The sequence below is a fragment of the Myripristis murdjan genome, chromosome 15 (assembly GCF_902150065.1).
Source record: "Myripristis murdjan chromosome 15, fMyrMur1.1, whole genome shotgun sequence".
Taxonomy (NCBI): domain Eukaryota; kingdom Metazoa; phylum Chordata; class Actinopteri; order Holocentriformes; family Holocentridae; genus Myripristis; species Myripristis murdjan.
In genome coordinates, this window is record NC_043994.1 from 30,179,925 (window position 1) to 30,195,339 (window position 15,415).

At 43.6% G+C, this 15,415-nt stretch overlaps 1 protein-coding gene across 1 annotated transcript in view; it reads right to left on the bottom strand.

Annotated features, from left to right (window-relative positions):
* The window catches only part of rims1a (regulating synaptic membrane exocytosis 1a), a 112,962-nt gene that overhangs the window by 66,994 nt on the left and 30,553 nt on the right, over positions 1-15,415 (bottom strand). Inside the window, exon 4 of the mRNA XM_030070612.1 lies at positions 15,061-15,072. Within this exon, the coding sequence (XP_029926472.1) occupies positions 15,061-15,072 (12 nt within the window). The remainder of the gene's footprint in view (positions 1-15,060; positions 15,073-15,415) is intronic.

A 15,415-nucleotide genomic window follows, 5' to 3' on the forward strand; every position in this document is an offset into this window, starting at 1 on the left:
CGCCGAGACTCGCATCAAAGCTGGCCAAAAAGTGTTTTTGCACAAGTGGATGATATTAATTTGGAATAAACTCTGACACATTTTGGATGTATTTAGAGAAATATATCTGGAGACAAAGCATGCAGGATGAAATTATTTGGGTAACTTATATTTTGTTGAATATTACGTGCCTATGCATATATTTATTTATATATATCTTAAAGATATTTTCAGCAGAATACAGTGTCTCTGTTGAGGCTGCAGCAGGGCCTAATGAGTTTTAAACTGATTATTAGCTATTGATTAGATTAAACCAGTGCAGGTGACTGGCTGCAGAGCCCTGCTTATCAGCATCACAATTACCATACTCAATATAGTTTATATTGACCAGTTTGAATGTGGCACTTTGTGGTACTTTTGTTTGTTTTGATCATTTTTAAAGGTATTTTATGGTAATTAATGAATTAAACCATAGTAAAAATGTGATGCAGAAACCATGGCTTTAGTTAACAATATTAATGATAATAATAATAATAATAATAATAATAATAGTTGTCATAGATTGCTCTCCATTAACAATCATGGTTAATCACAGGTTTTTGGACATTTTCCGGGTCAAGTTAAAATCCATAGAGGGAAACTGTGTTGTGTTGCATTATGTGAATCCACACAGTCATGCAGGGAGGCCGGCTAAGGCCTTTCTGAGGCGCTAATATAAACCCAAACCTGACGGGAAATATGTCTTCAGTGTGTTTGCAGCTCATATCCAGCTGCTGGGCGGTGAGCCACACTGAGGGAAACTGCACAAATAGCAGCGCAGATCAAGCGGACGTTGCTAAAAATCACTTGCCACAAACAGAAGAGGACGCCAGTTAATTCTGCCTCCAGGTTTACGTAGCTAACACAAATAAATAAATGAATTCATGTGCAGGAACGTCAGCCCCTTTCTGCCTCTAATATCAGTTGTCATCATAACCACTGAATCATTTATCCACCTCAACTTCAGCCAAACAAAATGGATCAATGACTGATATTTTTTGTCAATACATGTGATATTATTTGTCATAAGTCATCAAACTATCAGCTCAAATTAAAACACTGGTCCTTTTTGTGTGTTTTTCTGTGAATGCATGGTGATTTTCCAGAATTCACAGCAAACAGCACACGGCTGACTTGACTTTCTCGTCCAGAAACCAAACGAGGGGTGTGTCCGCTTCGTCCTCCACGTCTCGACGGATCAGCGAGGTGACCCGGTGTGACCCGGTGTGACCGCCGAGCGCCTCATCATCCCTCACCTGACTACTTGTAGGATTAAACTGAATCGGATTATTACACCACGCTACTGAGTTTACCCCCCTAAACTACAGTCCCCACAGTATGCCTTTCTTTTTCTGTGCCCTCACAGGAACAGCATTTTGAATTTATGATATACTTCTATAGCACTATGAGTGTGTGTGTGTGTGTGTGTGTGTGTGTGTGTGTGTGTGTGTGTGTGTGTGTGTGTGTGTGTGCTATTCATTAGTGAGTTAAAAGTGACTTCACTGTAGGCCTGCTGTTGTTTAGGGCTACTTTATAGTTATAATCATAATGATAATGCTGTTGTTTTCCTTTGTTTTGTTTTATGCAATAGTAGTTAGTAGTATGGTGGCCTTTCACGAGTATTTCATTGGTATTTCATAATATTTTTTAAAAATTTTTAACAATGATATTCCCATAATGTCTTTGTTGATCTGTAGATAAGGTTGGCCTCTGTGGTGACTTTGTCTTTTACTGTTTCCCTAAATATGAAGGAATTAAAGAGAATCTGAACATGTGACTGGCTGGTTTTCCCTTTGTGAACGATCTCTTGTTCCGTAAAACCAAAATTTAAGAGGAAGTTTAAACCGTAACTTTTTTTTTTTTCTGTAGGCCTTTGCTTTGCACTTGTATAGATTAACCTAAAGAAAAAAAAAAGATATTTGACCACATAATGTGTAATAATTTTACTTCAATAATAAGCAAAGTGTTATCTTCTGGCCTCATGCATGTCATAACTCTTTGCACACACACATGCGGATGTGCTGTGTGTGCCTGTTCATTTTTTCTGACAGGTGCCGTGCATAGCATTAGTTATATTTCATTTTTCCATTCTTGATACTAAAACATAAATCTTATAATTATTATTTTATATCTGGATACGGTGAGTGTCACCATGAGCTGACAGTCCACAGACACAGGGATGAAAAATGTTCATTCAAGTAAGGAACCTTTAGACTCAACTGATAAAACTGATAAAAATGTGGAATAAATACAAAATCTGATGCTCCTCTCATTGGACCAAGGATGAGGACTCAACTGACAAAAAAAAAAAAAAAAAAAAAAAAAACTGTACATGCTTACAGTTATTCCATGTTTTCTGTCAAGGGTAAACCCATGCACCAACAGGACACTTGGTGGATCTAAAAAGTGCATTCACACCCTGCTGGTGCAATTAGCGCGCCGCACCTTTGCGAGGTGCAAAGAGGCGTTGCAGGAGGCTCGTATCAGCCGGCGCCGCGCAGACACGGAGCGGAGAGCCGCTGTTTTAGGAGAGACTCACTTAATCCCATCGTAATCCCTGTATTAGATCACACTCTGATGGTGAAACAAGCGCCGGAGAGGAGGAACCGTAGGCAGGCAGGCAGGCTCAAACACACACACACACACACACACACATACACACACACACACACACAAGGTTGCACATGCATAGCGGCGCCTGCTTGTACAGTGTGTACACAGACAAATTCATCCTGTGAACACACACCCAAATAAACGCAGATGAGCAGTGATGCTCACATGCAGATAAAGATGGCTGCTTGCACACACACACACACACACACACACACACGCATATGCACACACAACTGCAACAGCAGCAGCAGTGTGTCATGTGACCTCGGTGAGACCCCCTTGAGATGAGTTTGTGAGTGAGCGAGCGAGCGAGGGAGAGAGAGAGAGAGAATAGCTTCCCTACAGATGGAAACTAGGACACCAAACCCCTGTGTGTGTGTGTGTTTGTTTTGCGCTCTGATGCATCTGTGTGTGTGTGTGTGTGTGTGTGTGTGCGTGTGCACTTGTGTGTACATGCGCATTTCTTTGTATATGAGCGTGTGCATCTGTGTGTGTATCGCCTACTGCATGTGCGGATCATTGCTCACGTGCATGCTGTGTGTTTCTGTGCCTGTGCATGCAAATGTGTGTGTGTGTGTGTGTGTGTGTGTGTGTGTAAGTGAGTGATATAACAATGAATAATCCAGTGGTGAAATCCTGGAGTTGGTGTAGCGGGGTGTTGGTTTCCTGGAGAGAGCAGGCCGTTTCTGTAGCCGCCCGCACCGCAGCGCACGATCCCCTCTGAATGAACTCCACAGCAGTCAGAGGTTCAATTCCCAACGCAAGCTGCTGCTCAAAGGCAACTACACTTTTACCCATTAAGCTCTTTTCTTTCTTTTTCTCTCGAAATTTAATCCCAACCACGGCCGCTGGGACTTTGTCTCGAGTGTTCTCAGGACAGACGGACAGGTGCACGCCCCACCTGACTTCTCCATGCGTCTCCACTAGAATCCACTAGAATAGAACAGAAAGCCTCTATTGTCACTGTACAAGTGCGGTGAGATTAGGAGCGCCACTCCCCATCAAAAATAATTGAAATCAACAAGACAATTAAGACAGACAGCAAGCCCACATTCATTAAATAAGAAACTAAAATAAATACAATAAAATACCAGATTAAAATGTTAAATTTCAGAATCAGAGATGCTTCACTGATCCCTGAGGGGAAACTGTGTATTCCATTATCTATATAAGCGTAATAACATTGTTTTTCCATGACCAAAATTTTATAAGACACTTCAGTTTCAGTTTAATATTCATTTTTATCCTGTGAACACAGCAGAAACAGCATGAAGAATAATTATTACGTTTGTTGCACGGCTATTTATTGACTTTTTAATTCAATTCCATGATATTGCATGATTTATCCAAAGAACTGATTGACTTCCATGACTTTCCGGCTATTCCATGACCTGTGGGAACCCGGTAATGAACCTAAAAAGCACAAACGAGTGAAAGATGTCAAAAGAAGAGAAGAAATCTGCAAATGAAGTCTCCTTCGTTCTCTTTTCTCTTTTCACTGCCACGTCTTACCATGAAGAAGTGTTTCTCATTCCGAGAAAAGACCGAGGTGACGGTTAGTCGGGCTGCAAGAGAAAGAGGGAGTGATGACTGGAGCTGGCGACAGCAGCCGCTGCAGTTGGTAAATTTTGGCTTGGCTCGAGTCGCTTTGGCGAGTAACCAGCTTCAGTCGAATCAATCTGTCCTGAGAAATTAGCAGGACGAAAATGACGGGGCTAAAATAGTCCCATGTAGATGATCTGATCTTCTTCATCACCAGAGCAGCTACAGTGGAGTTTAGCAGACAACGATCAGGTGCTGCTGTCATTCCCTCACAGCCAAAGGGCAAGTCCTTCTTTCCAGAGCCACCAAGGCCGTTTGGTTCGACGTTCAGGGAGAAATCGAGCCCAGTCTCCCAAAAATCAGCTTCTCAAAAAACTAAACTGAATTCTCAATTACTATCAAGGAGAAGGTATTTTTTTTCCTGAGTTCGAGTCCACCAGGAAGCAAATAGTGATGCTCATTTTCTGCAAACATTACGTCACATTACCAAAACCAAATGGTTATTATGCCTGAACTTAACCTTTCTTCTTCCTTAACCGAGTACTTCTGTTGTCTAAAGGTGACAAAACTGGAAAAAATCCTGCCCAACATGATATACAAGATTATGCTGAAAAGTAATCCATGACAGAAATACTTTTACCGCTACACGTAATGAAGAATGCAGTTTAGTTGTACGGGAAGGTGGAGTCAGGGAAGCAAAGCAGCAACAAGACGAGTTGGGTTTTCAGCAATAGGCACAATCTTTTCTGAACTGGAAGAGTTATGAAAAGCCACTTTGTGAAATTATGGAAATCACTAATTTCAAAATTAGAGGTAGACGAGGCATTTAGAGGTAACGTGGACTCACAAAAACCAAACAAACAAAAAAATAAAATCATTTCAACACCTCAACTCAGTGTAAGATAGTCTGGAGGTGAAATTTCATAATTCATGTTATATGCATCTTTGTGTTTTTCATTGATGTAACGACCGAAGTACAATTTCAAAACAAAAGAGGATGAGAGAACGAATAAAACTCAGATGCACTGGCAGGTGATTAGACGACAAGGACTGATATCGTCCCATCATTTAAGGCCCACCAAACCTCCTATTCTGTTATTTTTTTTCTCCAAGCCAAATGAGAAATATCTCCAAAAAGACTTAAGCATCATCGCGGCGTGCTTGATCGTGATGCTCACCAGGAGTCACCAGCCGAGGAGCGAGCAGAGGTCAAAGTTCACGGGCTGTCGGAGGGGGTCCGCAGAGGGTCAACCGCCTCCCCCAGGGGTTTCTCCCACCACCTCGTTATCAAGCTCATTACCAGCTTCCTTGTTAGGCTCATTAACAACCACGATCCCAGCCTCTGGGGAGGAAGCAGCCGTGTCTGTTTGTCACAACCGTCCTGGGAGAGCCGCGGAGGAACCAGCCGCTCGGAGGAACCAGCCGCTCGGAGGAACCAGCCGCTCGGAGGAACCAGCCGCTCGGAGGACTGACCGCTCGGAGGAACCAGCCGCTCGGAGGAACCAGCCGCTCGGAGGAACCAGCCGCTCGGAGGAACCAGCCGCTCGGAGGACTGACCGCTCGGAGGAACCAGCCGCTCGGAGGAACCAGCCGCTCGGAGGAACCAGCCGCTCGGAGGACTGACCGCTCGGAGGAACCAGCCGCTCGGAGGAACCAGCCGCTCGGAGGAACCAGCCGCTCGGAGGAACCAGCCGCTCGGAGGAACCAGCCGCTCGGAGGACTGACCGCTCGCTGCCTCCCGCTCCTCTCCCGGCTTCTTTCTGCTCTTGTGATTCTGGCCAACATGGACAGCAACAGCTGTTACTGATAAACCTGTTGTGCTGTGAGTTAAACTGCACAGGAGCCAATATTTTCATGTAGATAAATGTGTTTTCTTACATTTACACCACAATGATTGGCTCAGCCTATAGCTATTTCACGAACAGCTCTAACAATCCCTATGTTAAACACCCGCTTCCAGGAACGTCTGCATTTTATGTTTTTATGATTTGACTGGAATCAACACAATAAGAAGAATCAGGTTTTTAGTAGTGATGGCCCCCATGACTGAGCAGACAAACAATAGACCTCCACCTACAGAAAAAAAAAAAAAAAAAAAAAACATAATAATTTCAGGTGTGTCAGAAATGATCTTTTCATGGGAGTGAAAAGACAAAGAAACCACACAGAATCTGGATTTTTTTTCCCCCAGAGCTGTGATGTGCTATAAAAAGTTAAGAATCCACTTTTAAGTTTTGGTGCAAAGGTGAGGCTTTAGGTCCGGTGAGCTTCCACGTGAAAAAAAAGAAAAAAAGAATACTCTCAGATTTTAGCTTGATGATGGATCCTGATTTCTCGTTATCTCGTTAGTCACTTTGCAGTTACAGGTCTTTAAATGCCACGGCCGAACACGCTCGCTGGCTTCTTGCTTTGTGGTCAGCGCCGCGGCGTTTGGCTTGTTGGAAAAAGTCACTGTCCCGGATATGAAAAGTGAAAACGGTGAAGTCACGGAGCTGACGTGTCTCAGGTGTGAACCCGCTGATCAGAGGCAGGCAGAGTCTCAGAGAAAGCATCACTCACTGTGTCTGGACGGCGTCTCAGAGTCTCATTAACATGGAGTCCTATGGGAAGTGAGCGTTAAATACTTAGAAAGCAGACGTTCTAAAAAAAGACTCCCAAAGTCGCTGGCGCTGGCACTTTTTTTTTTTTTTTTTTTTTCTTGCTTGTTTGCTTTTCAGTTGAAACAAGTTCAACTTTTCAGGCAAACCGCCTGTGACATCAGCCGTTTTGCTTTGTTTCAATCAGCCGACCAATCACAACGAATTACAGCGTTGTTACAATGTCTCAGTAACAGCCGTTTTTTTTTTTTTATTATAAAAGCATTTTTGGCAGGGCTTATTTTACTCAAAAACTGACAATGTGTGTGTGTGTGTGTGTGTGTGTGTGTGTGAACAGGGCTCAGTTGTTTTTTTTTTTCTAACCAAGTAATGTCAAGTTATTCCCATGTGAGGATGATGCAGCATCTGTGTGTGTGTGTGTGTGTGTGTCTCCGGCGAGCAGCCAGACGTCACAGGACACACTAAACATGACAAACTGTCATGTAACACCAGCAGGAACTATCAGACCTCCAGCCGCCGCCACAGATCCATCAACGGGCCAAAAAGGCAAAGACCGGCCCCTGCCACTCATAGGTGAGATGAATGCCGGCTTTCCCCAGGGGAGGGAGGGGCGGGGGGTACAGGGGGCGGGACCAGGAAGTGCCATCGGCCAATGACAGCTTGACGTATGGCACCGGCAGCGTGCGAGGCGGGGGCCGTAACTCTGGGCGTCTATAAATCCAGCGCTAAGGATGAAAGACTGCCACAAAGGAGATTAGTGTCCAGAGCAGCTAATGAGGTACTATATCAGCCACAGCAAAACACACACACACACACACATACACACACACGCATACAGTACATGCATGCACACGCACACACACACAGAAGCTGACGTTAACAGAATCGTCCGTGCACGCTTGAACACTAATAAGTGTGTCTGCAGGCAGGCAGTCACACTGTACTGTACACTAACAACACTGTGCACATGCAAGCTCGTGCTACACACAAGCACAATGCATTGTGGGCTGCACACACACACACACACACACACATTTACACACACACACACACACATTTACACACATACACAGGGGCCATATCTACTGTTAAATGGCAGATCAATAATGTAAATAATTTACTTTTGGTCCCTGTGGACGGCGCACAGGGGCCTTTCCCCGGGCCAGACATGCCATACGTTTCTCCTCACACACACACACACACACACACACACACACACACACACACACACACACACCCTCAACGGGTCGATAGGAGGACAAGTTTAGCCTGAGCCTCTCTCTCTCTCTCTCTCTCTCTCTCTCTCTCTCTCTCTCTCTCTCTCTCTCTCTCTCTCTCACACACACACACACACACACACACACACACACACACACACACACGAACACAAAAACACTGGCTTTCCTGAATTAAAGCAGTCGATAACAGTTCCATGAATAGTGCATGTAAAGAAACCAGGTGGCGGTGCATGTGTGTGTGTGTGTGTGTGTGTGTGTGTGTGTGTGTGTGTGTGTGTGTGTAACCTAAGACAGGCATTTACACACTCTCCACACACTAGGAATGTGTTAATATTTCATCCCACTACCCCAATACACACACACACACACACACATACACAAAGTTTGCACAGGCCCAATGCTGCACTGCCTGTTTTCACCACTAGATGTCACTAGTGAGCACAAATTTACTCATGGCAATGAGTAAATCTCAGTAAGTGAGAAGAGAGGCGGGAGAAGGGGGTGTGTGAGTGTGTGTGTGTGTGTGTGTGTGTGTGTGTGTGTGTGTGTGTGCATGCCACGGTAGGCTGCCGTGCTTACAGATAAAACTCAAAGGTTTACAGGGTCAAGTGAAGTTTTGCTTCAATTTTAAATATTTCAGTACCTTTCATCTCTTGATTTATATTTGCACAGTATGTTTGGGTCATGTTGTAGAGCAAGTTGGCGTTAAACAAATAAAAAAAATCATTTTTACATTGAGCATTGGACCCTATAAACATATTATAACTGGAGTTTTTTATATGGAAGTGAAGTGACTGGATCACCAACTTGGGTTTTTTTTTTTTTTTTTTTTCGATTGATATGAATTCAAGTCCTTCATTCATACTTTTACCTCAGTTGAAGTCAGTCAAATGTAGCTGAGTGTAAAAAGTAAAAGCAAGTCATTGTGAGGAAGAGAGTTAAATTATTGCTGCATTAACCTGTGAGAAGTATTTTAATGTTGTAGCTCTGACTGCTCCACATCCTGTTGGCTGGTTTACTCTCTAATGTTGCAGCTCTCTGATGTTTTGCATGGAAAAGCTTCTTCTGCATAGGAACTAGTGACTCCAGCCATCAGATAAATGCAGAGCTGAAATGTAGAGAGTTCAACCGGATGGAAACGCTCAAGAATCAGAGCCTCAGAACCGGACTGCGGTGCAGGACGGCAGGAGATGGACCGGGCTACTTTCCACCTCCGTTCACACCACGGAGGTTTCAGCTTCTCCCTGCTGTGTCCTACAGGAACGTGAACCAGTCACACAGCTGGCCGAGGGCCGACTCTGTGAACTGAGACAAGAAACAAGCAGCAAAGCCAGTGTGAAAATAATCCTGATGGCTCCCACGGGTTCCCACAGGTCATGGAACTGGTGGAAAGTTTCAGGAAGGATGTCGAGAAATATCCTGGCGTTTTGTCAGCCTCAATTTTGAAAAATACTATTTACTAAAACTCAGAACAGTGTAGGTTTCCCGTGATCAGAGAAAATACAGAGGCACTGCCTGCGTATCTCCCTTGTCCAGCGCTGAAACTTTGGCAAAAAACAGGTGAGGAGTCAGCGCTCAGTTGTGGTATAAAAAAGGTCTTTCACACGTTTTGAATCACTGCAACTTGGTTCTTGCTCATACTGTCATAAGTGCACATAAGTGTGCTGGGCCCAGTAGTATACGAGATTAGCTGCAGACAGATACACACAGACACACACACACAATCAAACACAACATCAAAATAAACAAAACTTTTTTTTCTCTCTCTGCTGTGTTCACATTATGTTCCCTTTCCCCACAGAATAAAAGAGAGTAATAAGACCTCTGAATGTGAAGTGTGTTTGTAAATTTGGACGAGGGAAAAAAGTTTATCTAGGTCATGGAAATTCAACTTTCTAGACATGGAAAGTCATGGAAAAGTCCGGGTCAATTTCAAGTGTGGACCCTGGACCTCGTTTTTGTTCTGAGGAAAAGCCTCGGCTTGGCACCGGGAGCAGAGATGAACCGAGCCGCGCCGAGTGTCTTCATCAGACCTGGAGCTCCTCTTGAACCTGCAGGAGCCTCAGATTTACCTTTTCCATCGAAGCCCATAAACACATGAAATGAAACTAAAATCACACAGGATAACTCTGCCTCTGCTGCAAAGGAGCTTTCATACTGTGGCTCATATATTCTGCAAGGGTGTGCACGTGCATGTGTGTGTGTGTGTGTGTGTGTGCACGGAAACATGGTTTGCTTGCATGTGCAGGATAACACCATAAAGTCAGCATGTGCTTTATATTGTGTGTGTGTGTGTGTGTCTTTGCACGTTGCACATTGAGGGTGCACTTTTATGTGCAAGGAAACACCATACAGTAAAAATGTGCATGTTTGTGTGTGTGTGTGAGTCCATGAGTGTGTGTGTGTGTGTGTGTTAACGCTGTGTACAGCAACAGCTGGGAGAGAGATGGCCCCCTTAAGACCAGTCAATGAGAGACGGACGCAGCGAGCGAGACGGGCGATCAATAGTAATCATGAGGCGCTGTGGCGTTAACAGCAGATGACACATCGCTCCGGCTTCTCTCCTCCGACACAAACACAAAGACGGCGACACGTTACACCCAAATATCGGCGCGCACGCACATCGGCCAAATATTGGATTTCATTTTTTTTCTTTTCAAATTAATTAAGGATGATTTTCTAGCTTTTTTTTTTTTTTTGGCCCGTATTTCATAGATCAATCTGGTCGAGGTGTGAAACAAACATTTTAGTCAACTACAGATTGAGAAATGTTCCAGCTATTTATTTATTTATTTATTCTTTTTTTATTATTATTATTATTAGAAGAAATGTTTGCCTTCATTTGACAGGAAATAGTGGCGAGAGAGCGGAAAGATTAAAGACTGAAACTCAGGATGACCCAGTTGTGCGCCTCATGTTTTAGCCAACTTTTGACTTTTGGGCTTTTAATAAAACTCAGATTTCGTCCACCTGGTGCATGACCGAGGTTTCTTCCCAATGAAGAATTTATATGGAACAATTTTTATTTTGTGGGTTATGGATCCCTGCTCTGTTGCTCTCCCTGAAGTTTCTTCCTATTTTCTCTCCTTGTTAATTTTTTTGTAAAGTTTTTCCTTGTCCGGTGCGAGGGTCTGAGGACAAAGGATGCTGTCTTGCAGTTGAGACAAATACAACTGACTTGACTTTTTAAAAACTCGAAAGCCTGCAATGAAACCTGTGATTACTTTATTCTGCAACTACTGTGCACCCGTGTATTCATTTAAGGTTTTTTTTTTTTTTTTTTTGGCCTTTATTTGATGGTTTAATGCAGTCAAGATGTGACACAAACTTTCTAGTCAAACGCAGAATTTTGTAACCTTTCGTTTCCTTTTTGTTCATTTTTTTATTTTGTGTTTTCTTGCCTAACAGGATACAGCAGAGAAGAAGTAAAGACTGAAGATTCTCGATTCCATGGTACACGCCTTAGAAGATGTTTTCCCTTTTCATAAAATTGAAATATCGGCCGGTCACTGCTGAGATGACGGAGGTTTCTGGTTTCTTACCGATCAGAAGTGTACTGTGGAAGAGATTCTCCTTTAAAAAATATCAAAAATCTGAAATGAGATCTGACTAAGGACAGTAAAAACTCCATGGACGGTTTCAGGAAAAAAAATATTAACAGAGAGTTTTAGTGCCCAAAGATGTTAGAAATGCTGTTTCAGGACGATTTTACTGAGTAAAAACAAATATTTTGAATTTTTTTAGTTGTAAAATAGACGAATTTAAAGACTTCTGAATGCCTCCACGTATAGGTCCAACACTTTCAATTAAAAAAAAAAAAAATGGCCGGTCAAAAACCTTTTTCCACTCTTGAACTACATTTTGCCTTGTCTGTCTCAAGTTTGGGCTGATTTACAGTAAGGAAGTGTACGTACAGCAGTCTAATCCCGATGCTTGACACATGATGGACAAAGCAAGAGAAAGAAAAGCCCCGCCCCACTACGTCTGGGTTATGTTTCATAAAATAAAAGTCCGTGCATCTCCTCCATCCACGGTGACGGCGTTTCAGACCGACGCCCATCTTCTTCCTCGACTCGTCTTCCCTCGACAAGAAAGGGCTGTGAAATACGCCGCCTGTATCCGTGAAGCCCAGATTATTCACGCGGCGAGCGGCATCAGTGGGCTCACCGATGGCCAGGGCGGCCGTGCCAGTAATTCTGAGTCAGAACGGGTCTAAAAACAGCAATCTACCAACGCCGAGCGCTCTGAGTTACAGCCACATAAAAGCACAAACCCCCTGCTGAAATATAGCTGTGGACATTACAATTAGAAAGGAGAGAGGTGCGAGCGAGCAGGCCCGTGTGTGTGTGTGTGTGTGTGTGTGTGTGTGTGTGAGAAAGAGAGAGCGTGAGCAACACACAACACTCTCCCCTTCTCTCCCACGAGAGGAGGAATCAAGACTTCAAAAACAGCCTTTTTCCGTGAGAAACGCTTGGCTTCAGTACAACAACACACTCGTCTCTCCACTGTAGCTCAGCCATCACTGCAGATAATGAGCCCTGAATATCATTAGCACAGCAACACACCAGGCTGCACGCACCTCACACACACACACACACACACACACACACACACACAGCTCCTACATACATTGTAATGCCTATTAGAGCATGCTTTTCTGTACAAATTAAGTGAGTCAAGAGGATGTGACGATCCAAAAAAACCCACACTGCGCTGGAAGACAATGAGCTGTTTAAAAAGCAGAGAAATAAAACACAAGTGGAGGGTAGCAGATACTTTACAATAATAAACCACAATATTTTCACATAAATAAAAGGCTCAAACGCAGCGGTGATCCAGAAGCAGTGAGCCAGTTCGTTATTATTATTATTATTATTATTTTTTTTTCCCATCATCTGCTCAAAACGCTCTGTGTCTGGTCGCTCGGTCCGGCTGCACAGGAAGTGATGAGTTTTACGTTTCTGATTTGTTTGGAACAAACAAGAAGAAGAAGAAGAGGAAGCAGAGAAACTCGAAACTCCATCAACAGGAAGTCTAAGTCCTTAAAAGTTTGTTAAAATATCAAACTGATCATCACTTTTCATCTCCACGACTCACAGAGAGATCGATGTTAGACTATTTTTTTTTTCATTTTTCTACAGATCTGCATTTCTACACTCTGCAGTACGACAGTAAAATCAATAATCAATACAGTTATCCGTATTCTTCCTGTCATCATGTGAACTCCTGAAGAGTGAAACGGTAGTGAAATTAGTGAATTCTCCCTTTATTTCCAGTGAAAACCAATGCACTAAAAATGACAGCCATATAGTAAGTAATAGCAAACTGGTAGTACTGAAATGATTAGCCAGTTAATCAATTAGCCAGTTGGCACAAATCAGTCATAATTTTTAAAAACGACTAATCTGAGTCCAGCTTCACTAAGATCGTCTAAGGTTGTCTTTATAAAATTAATAAGTTGAGTTTTTTTGTTTTTTTTGGCTGCTGGTCAGAGTGAGGAGGACATTTGAAGGCCTCACTTTGTGCTTTGATCACTTCCCGTCATGCTTCATCATTATTTTTCACGTTTTACACACTGAGAGACAGGAAGATTCACCAGGAAAAGAATCGATCGATGACTTGGCGTTGACGGTCGGCTGCAGCTTTCCGTTTGCGGCCTGCGTCCCGCACAGCGCCCGGCGAGCCGCCCGGGCCAGCCTCAGTCATCACGGCCAGCACTTTCACTTTAACTTTGAGTGTTTAGTTCGACTGGAGTGAAAAAAAAAAATGGGCAGTGAAACTTTGCACTTTCGGACTTTCGCTGTGCCAGGCAGGATTAATCAATCCCAGAGTAATTAAATGAATCCATGTCAAACAGTAATTCAACCCCCACCGCTCGGCTGTCCAGCACCACATAAGGCCCGCCGCTCTGCCAAAAACTTCCGTCTTTGGAGCCGCTGATTGTTGCGGCGAGCGGCGAGCGGGGGAGCGGGCCGCTCTGTGCAGAACACCAAAGCGGTCTCCGGACGGCCGAGCGGAGCCAAGTCGCATCAAAGTGCCGCTCTGGCAGCCGCCCTGAGGGAAGGCGGCCAAGGCCGAGCCCGGCTCTGAACCTGAGCGCGCCGCACGAGCAGAGCAAGGTGTTAAAGCAAATCCACCGCACCGCCTCGGTCTGCCGGACCCCCGTCAGCCCGGGACGGCCCACGGAGACGCAAGATGGAGGACAGGTTTCTGATGCAACATGGGGAGGACGGCCTGCAGACCGGCGCTGCTGCTGACGGTCATGTCCATTACAAATAATGAAAAAAATAAAAATAAAAAAATGCATACAACCAAAGTATACAAAATATATGCAAAACATAGACACTGGAAGCAAAAAAAAAAAAAAAACTAATGCTATTGATTCTTTTCTTTTTAATTACAGTAATACATTAATCATTTAATGCAAAATAACCACAACGTCTCACTAGAAGTTGGACGAGCTCAAAGGGACGACTTCAGATTTCAGCAGCCAAAAAAATACCACAAAGAATTCATTTTCTAAAGATATGAAGGGAGAAAAGGAAGACAGTCTTAGTGATCTGAGTGAAGCTGCTGTCAGACAGTCGCTGGGAAAACTGACTAAAACATGAAACCTAAAATTAGAATTGATTGATTTTCTGTCATGGTTTTTGGTTCTGGACCCTGATTGGACGAGACTCAGGAAGCCTGATTTCACTCTCGTTGCTGAGACCGTGCAGTCCGTACATCACAGAGCATTCTGCCATACCTGCTCTGACTGGTTTCCACTGAAATAAACCAAACTGGAGCTGAACCAGTTCCTCGTTTGGCTGGGAGGCCCTGCGGGGCCCCCAGCAGGCCCCAGACCTCAGTTTGGGAACCGCTCCAACACGCAAACCAGAGTTTTAGTTACGCAAATATTTCTCAGAGGCAGAGCCGCTCTGAGGGCAGAAACGATCTGATTGGTCGACTGAAGCCAGTGGGCGGAGCCAAAGAATGACAGTCACACAGACAGACAGACAGACCGATAGATAGATAGATAGAGAGACAGTGTGAAGTGAGCGTGCTCTTACCACTTTGTCCTCCTGCAGTCGGTCCGTCGTGATGAAAAGAGAGAAAAAGAGAGAAAGAGCGATTAAGTTTCCCAGAAAAAGAAAAAAAAAACAGCGACATCACAATTTCAGTTTCAGTGAAATTTCAGCTGCTGATAAATAAAACAAACAAACAAATAAATAAAATTGTACTGTTTTCCATGCCGTCTGGATGTCAGGCAGAAGTTGAATCACAATGAAAAACTGTATTTTCTGTTTAGCTCATTTTAGCTCATTAGCCAAGCGTGAATGAGCTACTCACTGTTTTACTTATATATGTTTTATCATTTTATTTAATGTTATTATCAATTCATTCATTTTATGTATGTATTTTGTG